The 20021-nt window shown below is 39.0% G+C and overlaps 1 protein-coding gene across 5 annotated transcripts in view; it reads right to left on the bottom strand.

The window, feature by feature from the left end:
• The window catches only part of TBC1D1 (TBC1 domain family member 1), a 296435-nt gene that overhangs the window by 253879 nt on the left and 22535 nt on the right, over positions 1 to 20021 (bottom strand). For all 5 annotated transcript variants that reach the window (XM_027836200.1, XM_027836195.1, XM_027836197.1 and 2 more), the window contains exon 2: positions 17592 to 18125. In XM_027836200.1, coding sequence (XP_027692001.1) covers positions 17592 to 18008 — 417 coding nt within the window. In that variant the 5' untranslated portion in view covers positions 18009 to 18125. The remainder of the gene's footprint in view (positions 1 to 17591; positions 18126 to 20021) is intronic.

The raw sequence follows: 20021 nt of genomic DNA, 5'->3' as shown, positions 1-20021 counted from the left end.
AGATAGATAGATAGATAGATAGATAGATAGATAGATAGATAGATAGACAGATAGATAGAAGGTAGATAGAGATCAGAGATAGATGATGGGTAGGTAGATCAACTGACAAATATGAATGAATAAATGAATGAATAAACAAATACAAGTCAAAAGATCCTTATTCATTCTAACACAAGTGTGAGATTTTAACAACCTATACTCAAAACAGATTATGGGCATCTGTTTTAGCCCTTTAAAACTAGAACAAAATCATATTTCAAATCATTTTTCCAAGGGAAAGTGGCCCTTGTTATATGAGCCAGCCTGATCTGGATAGCTGGTGACTAACTCCAGTTAAGTCACTCCCTGAGAATTCCTCTGCTTCCCATCGTCCCCCTTTCACTCAATCTACTGCTTCTCTGTCTTAGTGAGAAGGATCTGGAGTCTCTCGAGCAGAAAATCACAATCATTCCTGACTTTGTCACCATCCTTGGCTGGCCCAACCATTCCTCCGACAAATCCTCATTATCTCCTTTAATCTTACCCTTCCAGCTACATTCTTCAGCCTTCATCTAGAACCAGGCTTCCTTTTTTTTTGCTGGGCTACTATTACCATGACCTTCTCTCCTGTTTCCCCTTCCTCCCAAATCAGTCTTTACATCTTTGCTAATGTTCTTATCCTCTGACCCTGTGACAAAACAGCACATTCATCCCAGCAAAGAGGCTTACTGGTTTCATTTCTGCCCCTATTTGAGATTTTATGGGAGTAGGGGTAACAGAAAGAAAGAACTTCCTTTTTGGAGGCTATAACTATCCTAATTCTTTAATTTAAATTAAATTTTATCCACTCTGAAAATATTTTAGACTAAATACTCCCCCACAAATATATTACTTTAAAAAAAAACTAGTTGAGACTATTTTTGTGTAGGGCAAAGTTAAGGGGCTCTTTCTTGACACATCTTTTACAAATGTCTTCGGGTTAGGTTTCAGGGAGAGACACAGTGTTTATTTTGGCAGAAGCATGCTAATGGAGTCTCTAGCTGTCACTAAGGAAATAATAATGACAAATTGGTTTGCACTTTTCTTAGATTATTCCAGATTTACTCAAAAACAAAAACAAAACCCATATAGAGTGTAGTTATAAAGATGGACAAAGGGTCAGAAAAGTCTTCATGATTAAAATGAATAAAAAAAATTGTTTTTACAATCCTCCTGTTTCCTAAGTTTCCTTTTTTTTAAAAAAAGAGTTTTAGATGCCTTTTAAAAATGCATTTTAATTTTCATTTTAAAAAATACTACAAATACTACATTTTTTTATACATTTATTCACCAATATACTTCCTTCCTCTCCTCTCCTCTCCCTCTCCCCTACCCCGTCCCTGTCCATCCTAATGATTAGTACCAAAGGAAGGAACTCCTGGAAACATCCATATGTGAAGACCCACATCTCAAAACTCACTTAAGTTCCTCTTGAGCAAACTGTGAAATAACTCTTAGGATGTATCAAAACCCCAAATATACAGAAAGACAATTTCCCTATTCTCCCTCTCCCTTCCCCCAAAAGAGGGAGAAGAAGTGAGCCTCAATTGTTTGGCCTCTTTTGCGAATAAAGAAAATGATATACAGAAATGGTCAGTCTTCATAACCACGGTACAAGGCAAGCCAATGGCTGAGTCAAACTTTAACTAAGTCTTGCTTCTTCAACCCTTTTTGGAAGTAGGCCAGGTATAGAATATAAATAGATAAACAAGAAAATAATGATCCTGGAACCCCGGGTCCTTAAATTCTAGTGTATCGCCTTGCCATAGGGGGAAGTGAAGAGATTCCAAATGCTATAACATAAAGCCTCAGCTGGGAATACTACATTTGTTTGATTTTCAGAATATAGTCTTTACAATCTCTACCCTGCTCCCAGATCCCTTCCCTCCTCCCCATTACTCCTAACTCTCCAGCTAGTTGGCACAATGGATAGAACTAGTATCTAAAGTCAGATTTGGACTCGGGTCTTCTTAAACTCAGGTCCTGGATTAAAAACCATGGGCAAGTCACTTTAATCTCTGCTTTAGCTTCTTCATCTGTCAAGTGGGGATTATAGTAGCATCTACTTCCCAGGGTTGGTATGAGGATAAAATGAGATGATATTTGTAAAGCACTTTGTAAATCTTAAAGTGCTATATATAGGTGCTTACTATTATTATTCTTTTCACATTCTCTGGTTTCCTGCATTAAGCCTTTCTTTTCCATTTTTTTTACTTCTTTTTATTTCTAAGAGAGTTGGGCTTCTTCAAAGACTGTCAGTCGGTGCCATGGTAGTGAATACCATCACCAGGGAGTTTCATGTTTCTAGAAACAGCCGAAAAAACCACAATTACGAATTGAGTTACGGGCTATTCCTCAGGTTTGTATGGGCTTTAATGAAACCATGGGTGTGTCTGGGGCAAATGAATCCCACAGAACCAGCTGATCCCTCTGTCTTGGTGATATCGACCTTACCTTCAAAGGTCACAGGATTGAGAGCTGGAAGGGACGTGAGAGATCATTTGTGATCTAATCCAACTCCCTCGGGATGACCAAAGTACACACTACTGTGTTACATGTCAAATAATGGTGCCACACTCATCACTCTGCAATCTCTGAAAGGGTAGACACCGATGAAAGATAGCTTCAAAAGGCACAACATTTTTATGACGTTAAGTGAGGAAACATAGTTGGCAGAGAAGGAGTGATGGGAAGAAAGCATAAGGCTAAAGGGCCAATTCCTGACCCTAACAGGCAGAGCACAGGGACCTCACAGGAAGTCATTTATGTACATATTGTACATATTCTAATAACAATACTTCCTATGACCTTGAAGTCCAGAATAGGGTTTATTTAAAATAAAAGCTATTATAATTAAAAAACCCACACTTTTTGGGGGGGACCAGCCCTGTGATGTTACCAGTGTAGGCAGGGACGTTCCTCACTAATCCAGAGAGATAGGCATCTTCTCGGCAATTTATGGTCTTAGAAAGTTGGCTGCAACTCTATGAGGGTAAGTGACTTGCCCAGAGTCACATAGCCAATACGTATGAGACTCAAGACTAGAACCCAGGACTTCCTGACTCCAAGGCCAGCTCTCTGTGCTCTAGCCCATGTCACCTCTTTGATATGAAAAATCTGACAAATGAGAAATCAAGTTATCTGTGACAAATATGTCATATTTATATAACATGTAATGTATAATACCTTGTATTATTAAAAAACCAGTGAAATGAATGGTACAATGACTTGAAGTCAGGAGGTTTCTCTGGCTACACTTAACTAGCTGCGTGAATTTGGGCAAGTTCTAGGCCTTTATGAACCTCAGTTTTCTCATCTGTAAAATGAAGGTAATAATAATTGTATAGCCTACCCCCCCCACCAGACTGTTATTATGAGAGGACTTTCCCAACCATCTTTAAGTTACCATGCTCAGAAATATCAATCATTTAAATCTCAATATCAGTCTAAAGCTTAAGCCCCTCCCCAAGGCCCCCAGGCTTCTGACTGGTGAGTATTCACTATGTCTTGCCCAGCCCATGACCCACCATGCTACTCCCTGGCCACTTTCATGCCAAGCGGCTGCACACATGGCCTTCTTCCTTCCACCCCTTTTCCAACTCTATTTCTGAGAAAAGTAATCAAATCAACACCAACATCCCTGAAAAGGAAGCAACAATCAGATGACCTATGACACCAATCACCACCCCTATAAATTCCTCCCTTGTTCCCACTCTCCTATATGTATCGTATACCTCTATCAGAATGAGAGCTCCATTAAGATAACAACTAACTTGTATTGGATTTATATCCCCAGTGCTTAGAATAGTGCCTCCCATATAATAAGCACTTAATACATGCCTTTTCATTCATCCATAATCAATCAATCAAACATTTATTAAGTGTCTACTATATGCCAGGCACTGGGGACAAAGCAAAATAAAATGGTCCCCATATGTAACATATAAATCATTTTTTAAGAATATTAGCTCTTGGGGCAGCTAGGTGGCTCAGTGGATAGAACTCTGGCCTTGGAGTCGGGAGGACCTGCGTTCAAATCCGACCACAGACACTTTACATTTACCAGCTGTGTGACCCTGGAGGAGTCACTTAACCCCAATTGCCTCACCAAAAAAAGCAAAATAAATATTAGCTCTTATTTTATCTGCATTAGAACACATCCGAAAAGCATTGAGAACCATGGCAGAACTCTGTCCCTTTTTTTTTTTTTTTTTTTTTTTGTTAGTAAGCTACCCAGTTAGCAAGAGGGAAGCCTTCATAACTCAGCTCCACAGTCACCAGTTGATTCTTTGCCAACAAGAATCCAGGGGAAAAATCTGGCAGGATTTGACTCTTCTCTTTTAGTAGAAAAGCTGCCTAGTAAAGATGTGAATTTTCAAAAGTATGCTAACTGCAAAGGTCAGTCAATATTTGTGGAAAAAAGAATCCAAACTGGAGACACAAGAAAAAAAAAAACCCAGTACAAAACAGTTCACCAGAGGGACTACAGAACATGGGAAAAGCAGGGGAAAAAGTAGCTATTAGAGCCATGGGAAAAGATAGCCGAGAAAAATGAACTGAGAATTGCAACTTTCCATATAACTTAACTCCAGGGCCAGGCATGCCTGAATCAGGAAAATTATTGGGTAATTCAGTCACTATCTAATATTTACCCAGTATAATCTGGCTTGAAAACATTTCAGAATCTGACAGACTTCCCCTAGATGGAATTTTATCATAATTCACTGAAATGTGACATATACAGCAGCTGCTGTATTTTTCAAAGCTCACACACAAAACTCATATCCAGCTGCCTCAGAGAAAGGCAGAAGCACATTAACATTTTTTCTTAGTGTCTTTGTATTTGTAACCTCTGCACCAAAGCACACTGGTATGGGACTCTCTTCTTACTAGTGGAGATGAAACCCGCTTCTGGAATAACGTGATGACTTGAATTTCAACCTAAGTGGAATTTGGGGGAATAGAAATCACTAAACAAAAGGATACAGGATTTTACTTAAGCAGCTCCAGCAACACACTCTGACCACATTGGATGTGGTTACGTGAAATTATGTTTAATTTGCACAAAGGCACAAAGACCTTTTCTAGCACTAAAGGCTTAATTACATTACCTAACTTTTGTGTCCTTGCACAGAAAACATCCCTGTGGTACAAAGGAAACTGAGAACATGCTAAAAGCTGGGTCTGTGATTCTGGAGCTCCCCAGAGCAAAGGCCAAAGAATAAGCTTCTGTTGTTAAGTCACAGGTCTGGCAGGTAAGTCCTATTGGTTCTGAAACTTCAGGTGGCCACTGAGACTCAGAGATAGGCTGGAAATCAGGAATGTTGGAGAAAGAGGACTTGGGGATGAGGAGAAGTAGAGGAGCTAGAGGACTTCTAGGTTCAACCCAGTAGAAGGCCAAAGAAGAGCTATTCAAGATACAGCAGAATCTGCATTTATATTCTAGTCTTTATTTTGGGGGAAACACACCTTATTTAGGCAGCATGGAATACCAGCAAGACAGAAGGATCAGTGAAAGTCAGGAGATTCAGGTTCAAATGCTACTCTGATGCTCAGCTGGGTAACCATCTCTTTGAGCATAAGTTTCCTCATTTGTAAAATGGGGATAATAATACCTGCACTATCTATCTTATAGAGCTATTATGAAGAAGGTGTTTTGTGACTAATAAAGCACATATAAATATGAGTTTTTACCAGACCAAGATTCTTACTATTCACTTTCCCAACCCCTAAGCTCAGTACGTGGCTATTTTGGGTAATAACTTCAAAACTCATAGCCCAAGTCACTGTTCTCTATTGCCAGGCCATATAAGAGATATATAAATTAAATAGCAAAGGCATTTTACTGAGGCATTAGGTAACATAAATATCAGTTAATAAGAATTTATTGTCTCCTATGTGCCGGGCACTAAGCTAGGTACTGGGGATGTGGAGAGGGAAAAAAAAATTGCCCCTGCCCTCAAGGAGTATCCACTCTCTTTGAGGAGACAGCATGTACAAAATATATACAAAATAAATACAAGAAAATTTCCCACAAGTCACTAGCAGCTGGAAAAGAATCAGAAAACGCTTCATGGAGGAGGAAGCATCTGAACTAAGCTTTGAAGGAATATGGGACTCAAGGATTAATATCCCACTCTTCACCCACACACAAGTGGCTACAATTTCCTACAGATACAGGGGAATTATAACCCCATTTCCCTTTGGTCTACCTGATTCCCCAGAAAAGCAAAAGGATGTGGTCCCTTCATAACACTGGGCACCAAATGGTAAATGCTCCGGATGTGGACATTTTTCAGAGAGTTTCCAAGGGACTGCAAGAGACAACCTGAACCTTCTTCCTTCAGAAATCCTTCAGAAATCATCAGTGTCCAGCAACAACTACTAGGTCTGAAGATGCCATGGTCAAACCACCCCAAGCATTCCCCTTCTCTTTCTCCCACCAGCCTATGCTTCCTGTCTTCTCCTACAGCTCTGGCAGTATTGCTTTTTAAGTTCTCTAGCTGTGGAACACACACCACCCATCAGAGTCCTAGCCAGGTAATCATAATGCTCTAGACATGCAGTATTCTAGGAGCCAAGGTCTAGAGAATTTCTCCCACCTGGCCCTAGGCATTGTGGGAAATGAAGTCCTAGAGACCTGTCCACTATAAAGATTATAATTGGGAGCAGAAACCACTGGGCTTTAATACAATACTCCCTCCCTAGAAATGAGCCTCTAAGACTTATGTTAATAAGATCTCCCCAAAGAGACCATGGGTAATACTAAAAATGTATGCAATAGAGAGAGAGAGAGATACTTCTGTCCATACCTCCCTCACCCCTAGCCAATAATGGCCTACCTACCCAGACCTTACAAAGAACAGATCTTTGTACTATATGTACAAATGTACTGTAGTTACCTGTGTTTGTGTCATATCCTCACACCAAACTACAGGCTCCATGAGATCAAGGACCATTTATATCTTAATTTTGTATTTCCTCAGTACAATGCTTTTAACACAGCAGTCATTTAATAAATGTTTACTGAATAAATTATTACCATTCATTGGAGATCAAAGACTATGAGCCTTAAGCAGCATTAGATTTCCTTTCTCCATTAGCTAGCTTTATAGAAACTGTCTGATAAAACCATTCTCAGCCTTTTCAAATTTCTTACAGTATTTCTTTTGCTAGGGTCCATATTCCGATGCTTTCTGTAAGGAAATTTCAAAAGTCAGCATTATTGGCTAAATCTCCAAGTCATCAGATAGGAGTTACTTTATTGCATGTCCTCTCTGACTACTGGGGACACTCGTTACTTTATTAATAGGAGGTAAAACATAACCTAGGTTAAAGAGAGAGGGCTTTAAGGTTCACAATTTGCCATTTTGTAGGGAAATAATTTCTGCGCACCAGAAATGTCATGGCTAAAGGGGACATGCATAAGTGAAGCTAAATGATTGCATCTTTGATGATCACTGACTGACCAATAGGTAAGTGTAGAAACACTCCGCTTTGGATGGTGACCAATACATTAAAATCTGACAGACATACACTAAGATTCCATTGGTCTAGTCATTGATTATGATGTAAGATGACAAAGCAGCAACCCAAAAGCTTATATGTAACTGATTGTTGGGGTTTTCTCCAGTCAGGTCCCCAACTCCATTTGCCAAGACTCCCCTCACTGATGGAAATTGATTGTTCTGTGCTCCATCCTTGTGAGAAAGGAAGAGTTGGCAAGAGACTGAGAGAGGAGAGACCTTTGTATGCTGACTTCCAGCTTCAAAAGAGAAGACTCGTGGTTCCAGATTCTCTTCAGGGAGAAGACCCTGAAGTGAAAGAAATATTCCAGAAAAAGAATAATCAGTCTCTACCAACAAGGTGGGACAGTAGATAGAGAATTGGGCCTGGTTTCAAGAAGAGTTAATTTTTACCTCAGAAGCTTACTACCTTGTGATGCCAGGCAAGTCATTTAACCTCTGTCTGCCTCAGTTTTCCCAACAGTAAGATGGGAATCATAATAGCGCCTAACTCACAGTGTTGTTGTGAGGATCAAATGAGATAATAGCTCTGTGCCTAGCCCAAAGCAGGGACTTAATAAATGCTTATTCCCCTTCCTTTCCACCAATGATTATGCAAATTAACTTGAACCCCTGGTTATGATATATAATGGAGAAGCAGCATGGTATAGTATAAAGAGTTCTAGAAGAAATATCTAGGTTCAAATGGAGCCACAGCACTTACTATCTGTGTGACCACCTCCTTCCTATCAGCCTCGCCACTGTGCTGAAACCCTTCCACTCTCCCATCCCCAGCCCCTACCAGGTCCCTTTTATGTGTTGTCTTTCCCCATTGAAATGTAAACTCCTTAAGGGTAGGGGGCTATCTTTTGCTAGTATTTCTATTCCCAGCACTTAACATAGTGCCTGGCATGGAGTAAATGCTTAATAAATACTTGACGCATCTTTCTTTTTTTCTTTCTTCCTCCCATTCTTTTTTCCCTTTTTCATTCCTTCCTTCACTGCTCTCTCTCTCTCTGTGTCTCTCTCTCTCTCTCTCTTTTCTGAGACTCTGTCTCACCCTTTGTAAAATGGAGATAAATAATACCTGTGGATTCTACCCCACAAACTGGTGAGAGCCTCAAGAGAGAAAGTATTTGTAAAGCCCTTTGTAAACTTTAAAGCACTACAGAAGTATCAGTTGTTACTCTTACATTCAGTTTCCTAAGGTAAAACAATGCTTCAAAAAAAAAGAAAATGAACAATGCTTCACATTTCTTTTTCTCAAATATAAAGGCCAGAGCAGATTGGCCCCCCACACTCCACTCTCACCAATTAATAATGAACAGTCCTATGAAAATCCTTAAGAAGATCCCAATGACAATGGAGGGAAAATGACACCAAGAAATTTTAGAGTTCCAATGTCCTAAATAAAATTTAGACAGGGCACTCACAAACTAATAACACATATCTGTGACATTTATTCATTTGCATGCTCAACATGTCCCCAATTTTTTTCAGGTCACGAATCATGTTATGACTCTTCATTCAATTAAAATACTATCTTTTGTTTGAGATTAAACATCATAGTTGCAATAACAAAGTAATCATAAGGTTACTTTGGGATCTCAGCCAATCTGAGCAACTGTCTAGGTAACCTGACCAATAATGAATGCCCAGATGAACTGTCTTACTCAAAAAACTTTTTTTTTTCTCTCAGTAGCAAATTTTAGAACTTAAATGACCTGGATACTTACTGCCCCTCTCTAATTTGCTCAGAACAAAAGGGTTTAAGAAAATCTTATAAATTGGAAACATTTATCTGATAAAGGAAAATCTCCACCTACACTATTAATTAACTATGAAGAAAATCATTTAACTACATGTTTACCATCTGCCCCTAATGTAGAGTCTGCAAGTAAAATGTTTTTAAAACTCTAGACTCAGTTTCAAGAGGCAGCTAGGTGGCACAGCGGAGAGAGCACTGGCCCTGAACTCAGGAGGACCTGAGTTCAAATCCGGCCTCAGACCAAATACTTGACACTTACTAGCTGTGTGACCCTGGGCAAGTCACTTAACCCCAATTGCCTAAAAATTAAAAAAAAATTAGACTCAGTTTCATGCATTAGGTAGAATTCCCACGGTTCCAAATCCTCCCTCTGACTCTTATTAGCTGTGTTACCTTGGGCACATAATTCAACTTTCCTTGTCTTTCTCATCTATGAAATAAGGGGGTCAAACAAGATTGTCCCTGAGGTACCCCTTCTACCTACAGATCTCAAAGGTTTAAACCTCTGATGCAGTTTTCCAGCATAACATATCTCATTGTTGGCAACAAGAAATCATACATAAGTTTTCCTTAGCAAGTAAAATCAATGCGAGAATGACTTGATGGAAAGAATTCTGAGTCAAGAGACCTGGATCCTTGTCCTGGCTCTTCTACTCAGTTGCTGAGCCAACTTAAGTAAATCACAAAAGCACTCTGTGTCTACCATTATCATTACTATGATAATGAAAGCCAAGGCCCCCACGTTGCTATCTGAGGCCAGGCTACAGTGGGGCAGGTAGCTGCCCCAGAGTGAGTTGGGTATGTTTGCCGGGACACACAGTGCCACAGGCTGGTACAAAGGGCTCAATCGGCCTGCGAAGCATCGAAGAGCTAAGGACACATGCCCAGAGAGGAAATCTAAGGACTGTGATCCATGGACTCAAGCCAAAGAGTAAGAGGCTAGAAGACTGCTTCCCATGAAGAGTCCAAGAGCCAAGAGTCCAAGTAAGGTATTGTTTACTCATCTTCTTACTCAGTGAATCACACAGTCTACAGCAGATTACATTCCTTAATAAAGTGCCCTACAGCTATGGAGGCATCTGGCCCGCAACAATAACCACAGCCAACATCTCATTAAAACAATAATATTGTATATACTATCGTACTTAGTAGATATAGATTGGTTTTGCTGAAATGCTTTTTTTTCTTTATTTCTTATCTTTGTTAAAATGCATTGCTTGCTGAGTAGAGGAAGGGAAGGTTTATATTCAGAAATGATGGTAACATAAAAATAATGATGTACGTTTTTTAAAAGACTAAAAAAAACCCTAAAGTCTTTCTAAGACCTTTCTCAAGGTCCTCTGATTTGCTCTGCTTATTGTATAAATTCAAAATTACATTTCAATAAAACTTTGGGCAACCTGAATGCCAAGATATGGTGAGTTTTCTGGGCTGTAAGTATTCCCTTTCCCATGGTGGCACTAGAATCTATGGGAGAATGTTCCCTTGCGAGTTTGGTAGGGATCTTCTCCTTGTTATTTAACTTGTTAATTTGTTTTATTATTTAGTATTCTTTACTGATGATTCCATGCATCAAAACTGGTTTAGCCTTTGAGATAATATAATGGATGAGGGCTCAAAGTGGAGGGCCTTTGAACAGATGTCAACTCAAGAACATCTTGAATATAGTTTTCAAGAGGCCCTGCTGAAGGATTCCTGGGCTACATCTACTTTTCTAGTAGTTTTGGTATATAGTTATACAATTTAATTTTCTTTTAGTCAGTTGACATCTTACAATGTCTCAGGTCCTCATCCTTCATATCTGTCATGACTTTACAGTCTCTCTTCATTTCCAATCTAGGCTCCCCACAGTCCCCAAAGTAATCTTCAGGCACACAGTCTTCCGATTTCACTCTCCTACTCAGAAACCTCAACTGGCTTCCTATTACCTCTAGAATAAAAAAGCAAACTCCTCAGACTGGTATTCAAAATCCTCTATAATCCAGCTCCTATCAAGCTGCACCAGCCTTTTTCATATCATTTTTCTTCAGGCCAGCCACAATGAACCACTGGCTGGTCCCTGAATTTTATCATTCTCCCACCTCCACAAAATGTGTCCTCCTTGCCTGGAATATATTTCTTCCTCAATTCTCAGCATCCTTATTGTTCTTCAAGGCCTGATCCACCCCCAAACCCTGAGTTGTCTCTCTCTCCTCAAACTGCCTTGGATTTATTTTTCAGCGTATATGCTTGGTCCCTCCATCAAATCCTTCCTTGAGGAATTTGTCTCTGTGTCACATAGAGCCTTTCACATAATAGAAATTTAATAAATCCTTGGTTAATTAAGTTTATTGTATTTTTTAAAATAAAATGGCTATAATGAGAGTTACATAAGCAAAATATTCATAAGAACTATAACTCCTGGAAGGTTGAAATTTTTTTTATATCTGTAACACTAAATAACCCAAGGACCAATCTTTATTTTACCCACTTCTTTCTAGGATGAAGTTTATAGCACAATTTACTTGGATTTTTAAGATAAAAATTTTTCTCCTCTTAAGTCAAAGGTAAAATGAGCTTCATTGTAATAAATTTTATTTTATCTATAACTTCTAAAAAATGTATCAATTTTATAACTCAAGGGATACTTATGAGTAGAAATAACAAAAGCTAGCATTTATATCGTGTTTAAGGTTTACAAAATTTTTTAAAATGTAATTTCAAGTGATCTTTATAATAATCCTGTGAACTAGGTGCTATTATTATTATTCCCACATTATAAATGAAGAAAGTAAGGCAGACAGAGGTTAAGGGCCTTAAATCACATACCTAGTAAATACATGAGGTAGGATTTGAAATGAGGTCTTCCTGATTCTAAACCCAAAGTCCTATCCACTGCACTGTCTCCTGACCCAGGCTCAACCCTTGTTTCAATATGCTTATCGCCTCTCTACTACACATGTCAGAATCAGTCTCGTGTAACATAAAGTACATGATATTTCAGAAACATAACATCAATAAATAGTGTTCTTCATAAAAAATAACAAACACATGTATATCAAAGGAAGGCTAAAATCCTAAAGTAACCATATGATTGATATTAAGAAATGCTATTTCAAAGCGTTTTTAAGTATTTTGCTAAATATTTCAGTACTATTCCAAAGAAGTATCCTTAGATGCAAATAAATTTTAAAGGTCATGTATACATTTGAATCAATCCTTCAGAAAAGAGGCAAGTACTAATAGAAAAAAAAGCATATATAAGGCATTTGGTGAAATGAAATGCCATATAGATCTTTATTATTAAGTAAATACAACTTTTTTAAGGCTTTCCAAGATACTGTCTTCTATAAGGCAGATACTGATGAAGACCTCAGATTCGTTATCTAGTGTCAAAAATAAACCACGCAATCCTGTCCCATGGGCCTAAACTTCACAATAAATGCTTTAGAGTTCATGTAATCCTAGACATTCTTTTTATAGATGAAAAATAGACTCCCTGCCAACCTTTGCACCAAGCAACTGAACTTCATGGTCTAGAGTGTTGATTACCTGACCCTGGTACACTGTTCCCTGTAATATTTCTCTGAGTCATAGCCCCAAACCAAACTTGACATAATGAGTCAGGATGAGGTTGAGAACTCTCAAAAAGAGTTTCATATAGAAAGAATGTCCCATGAATCGATAGATGTAAAATTGCATAAACTATATTTTCATATATACTATGTACACAAAATTCTCTTATGCTCCTATCACTATAATAATAAATGTGATAATTAACAAGGAAATACCTAGGGAATTACAATTTTGAAGATTAAATGAAAACAGTAATATTGTAAATCAAATCTGAAAGACTTAGGAATTCTAATCAACATAATGACCAATCACAGTTCCAAAAGACTCATGATGAAACAAGTTATCCACATCTAGATAGCATTTAATGGACTCAGAGGGCAGACTGAAACACATTTTCTTCTCTTTCTTTCTTTCTTTTTTTTTTTGTGGACATGACTAACATGGAAATTTGTTTGGCATGACTGTACATATGTATAACAGGTTTTGTTTTTCTTTCTTTTTCAGGGGATGGGGTAAGGGAGAAGGAGGGAGAGAATTCAAAACTGAAAATAAAATAAAATTGAATTTAAAAACAATTTTTAAAATAAAATGCAAAAAATAAGACTAAATGCAGAATACCAGAAAAATAAAGATAGGCCCTTTGCTTTTCAGGCAAATCTTACTGAGAAAGAAAAGTGACTGACTCAGTGTGATTTTTTTTTCCCCAGGCATTACCATATTAAAGAAAAATAATAAGTTGACAAACACAACTAACTAGTAAGATATGCTGATGAATGAAAGACCTATCAAAATGATTAAAATAATTGGGTTCTATTTAAAAATTGATCTAAATGTGAAGCAATATGGAAATTAATAAACAAAACTATTGCCAAGTAAAATGCAAGTAAAACAAAGTGACAAGCCAGAGCAAACCTCTCCAGGTAAGATCAAGACATTAGACAGTGGTATTGATCACATGTCCTAAATGAGATTTGAGAATATTTGGGGGTCACAAGCATGGGCATAACAAGCAAGATGATGTACCTTATATTAATACCAAAAGAAATTGATTATTCACAGAAAAACATCAGAGGAAAGAAATATGTTTCCCTCCACCTTGAGTCAAAGCAAGCCAGCAACCATTTATTAAACACCATGCTCTCGGTTCCAAAAACAGAATTCTAGAAACCCGGGTTTGGCTGAGGGTCAAGAAGAAAGTGAGCCAAAACTGAAGAAACACTTGGACAATTGTAAGAAAACAAAATTATAAAAAAAAAAAAAGATAGGCACTCATGTAAGGGTATAGATGAAACCACCCATGTAGATGGGGGGAAGAGGGAAGGAAATAAGCATTTATAAAGAGCCTACTATGTGCCCCACATTGCACAAAGCTCTTTCATAATTCCACTTGATCCTCACAACAACCCTGCTAGGTAGGTGCTATTATTATCTGGATTTTGCAGTTGAAGAAATTGAGGCCAAAAGAGGCTGAGTGAACAGTTACCAAGGTCACAGGGCGAGTAAGTGTCTGAAGTCATTCGAACTCAGCTCTTCCTGAGGGCTCCATCCACTGCCTACTTTGCTACTTGCTGATCTACTTTTGTAGTTAGCATATAATATCTAACAAATTATTTTAAATGAAATGTTAATGGTTATGTGGATAGTAGGCATAAAATTAAATGCTTAAAAGAATAAAGGTTCTCAATTTTGAAGGCAAAAGGTAGTAGGGAGGTACAACTTAGACCTCCATAAAATGAATTACTTAACCAATCTTGGCCAACTCAAACAGGCTTGACCCTTAACATTACCAATGTACAAAATTAAAGAATCTCAGTGTCAAAATGGCCCTCAGAAGCCATCTAAGCCAACCCCTACCTTTACAAGAATCCTCTGTACAATGTCTCTAATAAGAGGTCATCCAGGGAGAAGTTCAACCCCCTCATTTCAAAGATGAAGTAGCTTAGGCTCATCAAGGGAAATGGTCTTGCCTAAGGTCATGTTGGTGGTAAACGTCAGGGCCAAGAACCAAACCCAGCCTTCTGATTCCAAGCACCATGCTCTTCTCAGCTCACCAAAATAACTCTCTTAGTAACTCCCTGAAGCTCAGCCTCAAGAGAGTACAAAAAAAAAAAAATAATTTGTCTGAGGCAAGGTTTCCTTCCCTGGAACCAAGGGAAGGGGTAGACTACCCAGGGGTGTGCTGATAAATGTTTAACAAGAGTTTCCCAAGGGGAAAGAAATGTATTCAGAATACACTTTTATGAATGAATGACATTTTCTCCAGTACTCTCCAGTACTTTCTAAAGTCTTCTAGTCAAACACTAACTCAAGCCCTGTTTTGAAGCCAACGTGTAGATGCTCACACTTACAATTTAGCGATCAGCTCTCCCAAGCCACTATGAACAAGCTGGCTCCAGCACGCCCCCAGGGCCTGTGGCAGCATTTTTTCTCCATCCTCTGCCCTGACCTGAGTTTGTATCCATACTGCTATTTCCTGTGTACAACCCTAGACTTTTGGATCATCACTAAAGAGTCCCCAGACAGATGAATCTTCCTCCTTTCCCACTAATACACCAGAGACAGACTGGGAACCCTACTATAAGAATAGGACCCAAGTTGCGTTCCTTGCCCCTGGCCACCTACCCCACCTTCCCAGGTCAGGGACTGTAGGGGGCAGTGCGTTATTGTGAAAAGCATGCTGGATTTGAAATAAACAGACCTGTCTGACTTTGGGCAAGTCATTTAAACCTTTCTGGGCCTACATTTCCTCATCTGTAATAGGAGGGGCTTGGACTAGATCACAGATTTAGAAGTGGAAGGAACCTTGGGAGTCATCTAAGACGTTTCAGCTCTAAATCAGGGTGCCACAGAGAACATGAGCAAGAACCAGAGAGAAGTCCTACTATTACATAAAGTTCACGGTTTTATGGTGAGGCCCTTTAAGGTTTACAAAGCCCTTTCCTCAGAAAAACCCTTTAAAATCAGTAGTAGTGTTAGCCCATTTTATAGGGTTCTAGTTAGGACTCTTGATTCTAAGTGCAGTACTCAAGTGACAAGTCACAGACTGCAATGTCAGACTCAGAGTCACAAAATCCTGGGTTCTAATCCTGTCTCCCGCTTTAAAAGTTGAGTGATCATGATCAAGTCACTTGGCCTCCTTCAACCATTCCTAATAATACGTAAAGTACCTAAGTCATTGGGTTGTTATAGAACTCAAGTGAGACAATACAGGTAAAGTATGTTGGAAATTTGTAAGTTCTATATAAATTTCATCTATTAGTCTCAGTTATTACTCCTTATGAGGCAGCTGGGTGGGGTAATAGAGTGTTGTGCCTGGAGTCAAGAAGACCTAAGTTCAAATCTGGCCTCGGATACTTACTAGCTATATAACCCTGGGCAAGTCACTTAACCTCTACCCATCTCAGTTTCCTCAGTTGTAAAATGGGAATAATAATAGCACCTCTTTCTCAGAGCTGTTGCAAGGAATCATATACGATAATATTTATAAAGCATTCAACATATCCTTAGCACATAGTAGGTGCTTAATAAGTCTTTTCTTTTCTTCTGTCCTCTTCCCACCTCACCTTGCAAATAGAACAGCAACGATGTAATATGCATGGATTTGGTTTCAGTATCAATCCCAAAGAAGAAACAACAGACTGTGTGAACCAAATTTGGCATCCTAGGTAGCAATGGGGTAATGGAGGAGAAAAGAGAAGTTATACACAGGACCTGGAGAAGGAGTGAGGCAAGGAGATGAAAATCCAGAGTGAAAAGGCTCAGCACACCACTGTCCCTTCACCTATGCCACCTCCTCACTTTCCTCCATTTCTCCACTATGTCTATTTATTTTCCACTATTTCCTCTATTTCTCCCCAGACTCCGCCTCTCTCACTCTTGTCTTGCCAAGCTCTTAAATGCCTCCTCCTTCTCCATCATCTCGTCTTCTTTTGCCTCTCCTTGAGAGTAGAAGCATTATTTAAAACACAGCTAATAAGTACAGAGAAGCATCAAAGTCAGGTTTCTCCTGTGTTTAGATGCCACAAAGAAAAGCACACCTGAATAACAAGAGTTAAAATTCCCCAGCCCCAATGAAGACCCAAATTAACATGATGAGCCCATCTCAGGACTGTGGCCAAACCTAATTTCCCAGTACCCCCATCCACTGGCACAGCCAGTCAAGCCCTGACTCAACTCCCAAATTTCCCTATCCAGCCTTCTTCACCTACAGGGGACAGTCACCAGTTGTCCTGCTTTGTGTCTTGCCACCGGACATTGGTAATTCTGGAAGACAGAGTGAGGCTGACAACTTTGTGCAACTTTACCTCACTTAAATGCAATTCATTCACAAGTTAAGAAATCACCCCAAGATGTCATTGATCCTCACTGAAAAACGAAGGATGAACAACAACTGGGACAGACTGAAAACCAGGCCTACTTCTAGGTTTGAGCACCAACCCCAATTCACAGTCCTACCAACTGCCATCCAAACTGCCCAAGAAATATAGGAGAGCTCTTTACAATTACAGAAGGTTTCACTGTGTAGTAGCTCAAAAGGTCTAAACTCATAAAATAATATTATTTTGTAAATAAGATATTCAAGACAATGCAAATATCCACAGAATCCCTAAAATACCAAAATAACTCACACATGTGCAAATGCGTAGCATCCTCATTTTTCCATCATATCCTTGTCCTTAAAAGATAGTTTTCAAAATTCCCATACAACAAACCCAATTGCAAGACCTCCCTCCACCTCTACTTACTTTAGTTTGATCATCGGCCTTGAAAACATAACAGATACTCTGCTGGCTTGCTGCATTTTCCTTAATCAGACAAGCAAAGTAACTTGGATCATGGCTATTATGAATCAGTTTGTGGACCTGCTGGGGCTTATACTCAAAAATGTTGGAACAGATCAGTGGATCCCACTGCTGACTCTTCCCAGGGTCGGGCTCACACTTGAGGCAGGAAGGAGAAACACAGAGGCGGATTTGATTGACGACAGGCTCTTTTTTGGAGGACTGCGTACTGAGTCTTCGGACCTCTGCTACTACCCAAGGCAACATGGGCATGGTAGTCAGAGAATGTACAGGTAATGAGCCCACCAGCTGAAGGCTGAAGTCTACTGAGATCTCACTAGGAAATGGATATTTCTTGGCTGTAAACGTTATGGGTTCCATCTTAGAAAAGTCTTGGAGACTGCAGAGAGTCACCACTGGTTTTTTTATTTCAGATGAATCAATCTTTTCTCTTTTTCTTTTTTTTTAAAGCAAATCTTTTACTTCTGACATAGAATTCTGAGAAAAAAAAAGAGATAAAGACAATTTAATAATCACATAGAACTTCCTAGTTTTGTTCAGTGATTTTTCAGTCGTGTTTGACTCTTCATGACCCCATTTGGGGTTTTCCTGGAAAAGATACTGGAGTGGTTTGCTGTTTCCTTGTCTAATAGAACCTTCTACTTAAGTCTAAAGAAAGCACCAGTGCAGAAAGAGTTGAGTATTCAACTAAATCAATCTCATAAGAAAAGGCTCTCCAAAACTACTGGGCAGATATCAAAATCTATGCTAACTGTCCAGGTGATACAGCAGATAGAACACCAGGCCTGGAGTCAGGAACATCTGAGTTCAAATCTAGCCTCACTCGCTTGCTGTGTGACCCTGGACAAGTCACTAAATCCTTCATCTATAAAATGGGGATACAGTGGAGAAGGAAATGGCAAACCATTCCAGTATCTTTACCAAGAAAACCCCAAATGGGGTCATGTAGAGTCAGACTGAATGACTGCACAAGGTTACAAAAACAACACTAGAGAAGACCATTATAAAGATACTAGCATAGAAACCACCACCAAAGGCAAACATAACAACAAAATAATTTTATGAGTTACCTGAAAGTCTTTAATTCACAAGATTACAGATTTGGATCTGGAAAGAATCTTTGAAGCTACAAAGTTCAACTACTTCATTTTACAGATAAGGAAATTAAGGCACAAAGAGGTTAGGCCTAGGCCACATGGCTAGTAAGTGTCTGAGTCAGGACTTAAACTTGGGTCTTCCTTCCTCCCAGTTCAGCACTGTATTCCCTTTGCCACCTACCTAAGCTATATATCCAAAAATTATACTTAAAGGCAGCTAAATTCAATATATTTATGATCCTAAATGAAAATTTTTTTTAAAATGGTTATCAGCTGAGAAAAGAGAAATTGTTTTATCCATGAATTAATAAACTAATTTTGAGATATCAGTTGCCTAAGGAAATAGGTGACTGATGACCTTAGGCCCTTATGCACATAAAAAAATAATCCTCTGACATTTCTGTTTCTCTCAAAAGATATACATTCAAATTTCAATTTCTCTGAAATTTGGATTTGGAATATGGTTCTAGTGGCTATATTTCTTACTACAATTTGTGTACTTCCATATATATACACATATATACATATATACATATGTATACAAATAGCCACCACATGCAGCTATTTTATACTTGTACACATGTATTATGTGTAGGTATCCATATAATGTACATATATGTCAATGTTTCAATAACGCGGCTATATAATATTTCATGACTCCTCAGTACTCACACCACATCAGTACTTTCTGTCCTTCCAATTCAAGAGATCAGTCATGAACTCCAAACCTCCACTTAATGAGCAGGCCCAAGACAGCCATCTCTTCATTCCCCACCTGGCTCTGTGGGTTTTTGGACTTCTGGGGATTTCTTCATCATGCCCCTGTGCTGGGCACCTTCTCCTCCCAACTCCCTTTCAGCTTCCTTTTGTGCGTTGTATTTCTCTATTAGATTGAAAGCTCCTTGAGGGCAAGGGCAGTCTTTTTTACATCTGTATCCCCAACTTAGCACAGTGCCTGGCACATAGACTCAATGAAGGTGTACTGACTAACTGAATAAAAAAAACCCTCTACAATTTAGCAGAAAGTCTTCAACAGTTGCTGAAGTTTAAAAAAATTAAATAAATGCGTTTCTTGGCAGCCACCCTGGCACTAAGCCTTTCCAAACTTAGTTCAGCTGGTCCTCAAACAAGAGACGTACAATTCTTCACCAGGCCTGTACTCAAAACCCTTAGAGCTCCTTAGAAAATGCCCGAGCTTGCACTCCACCAGCATGGTATGGAGAGCCCAGGGTCACCTCCACACAGAGATGGGACAGCACAGGGGAATATGGATAGA

Source organism: Vombatus ursinus, unplaced genomic scaffold, assembly GCF_900497805.2.
Source record: "Vombatus ursinus unplaced genomic scaffold, bare-nosed wombat genome assembly UNPS02014818.1, whole genome shotgun sequence".
In the NCBI taxonomy this organism is placed as follows: Eukaryota; Metazoa; Chordata; class Mammalia; order Diprotodontia; family Vombatidae; genus Vombatus; species Vombatus ursinus.
The sequence above is the reverse complement of the archived record's forward strand: the minus strand, read 5'-3'. Positions and strand labels throughout refer to the sequence as shown.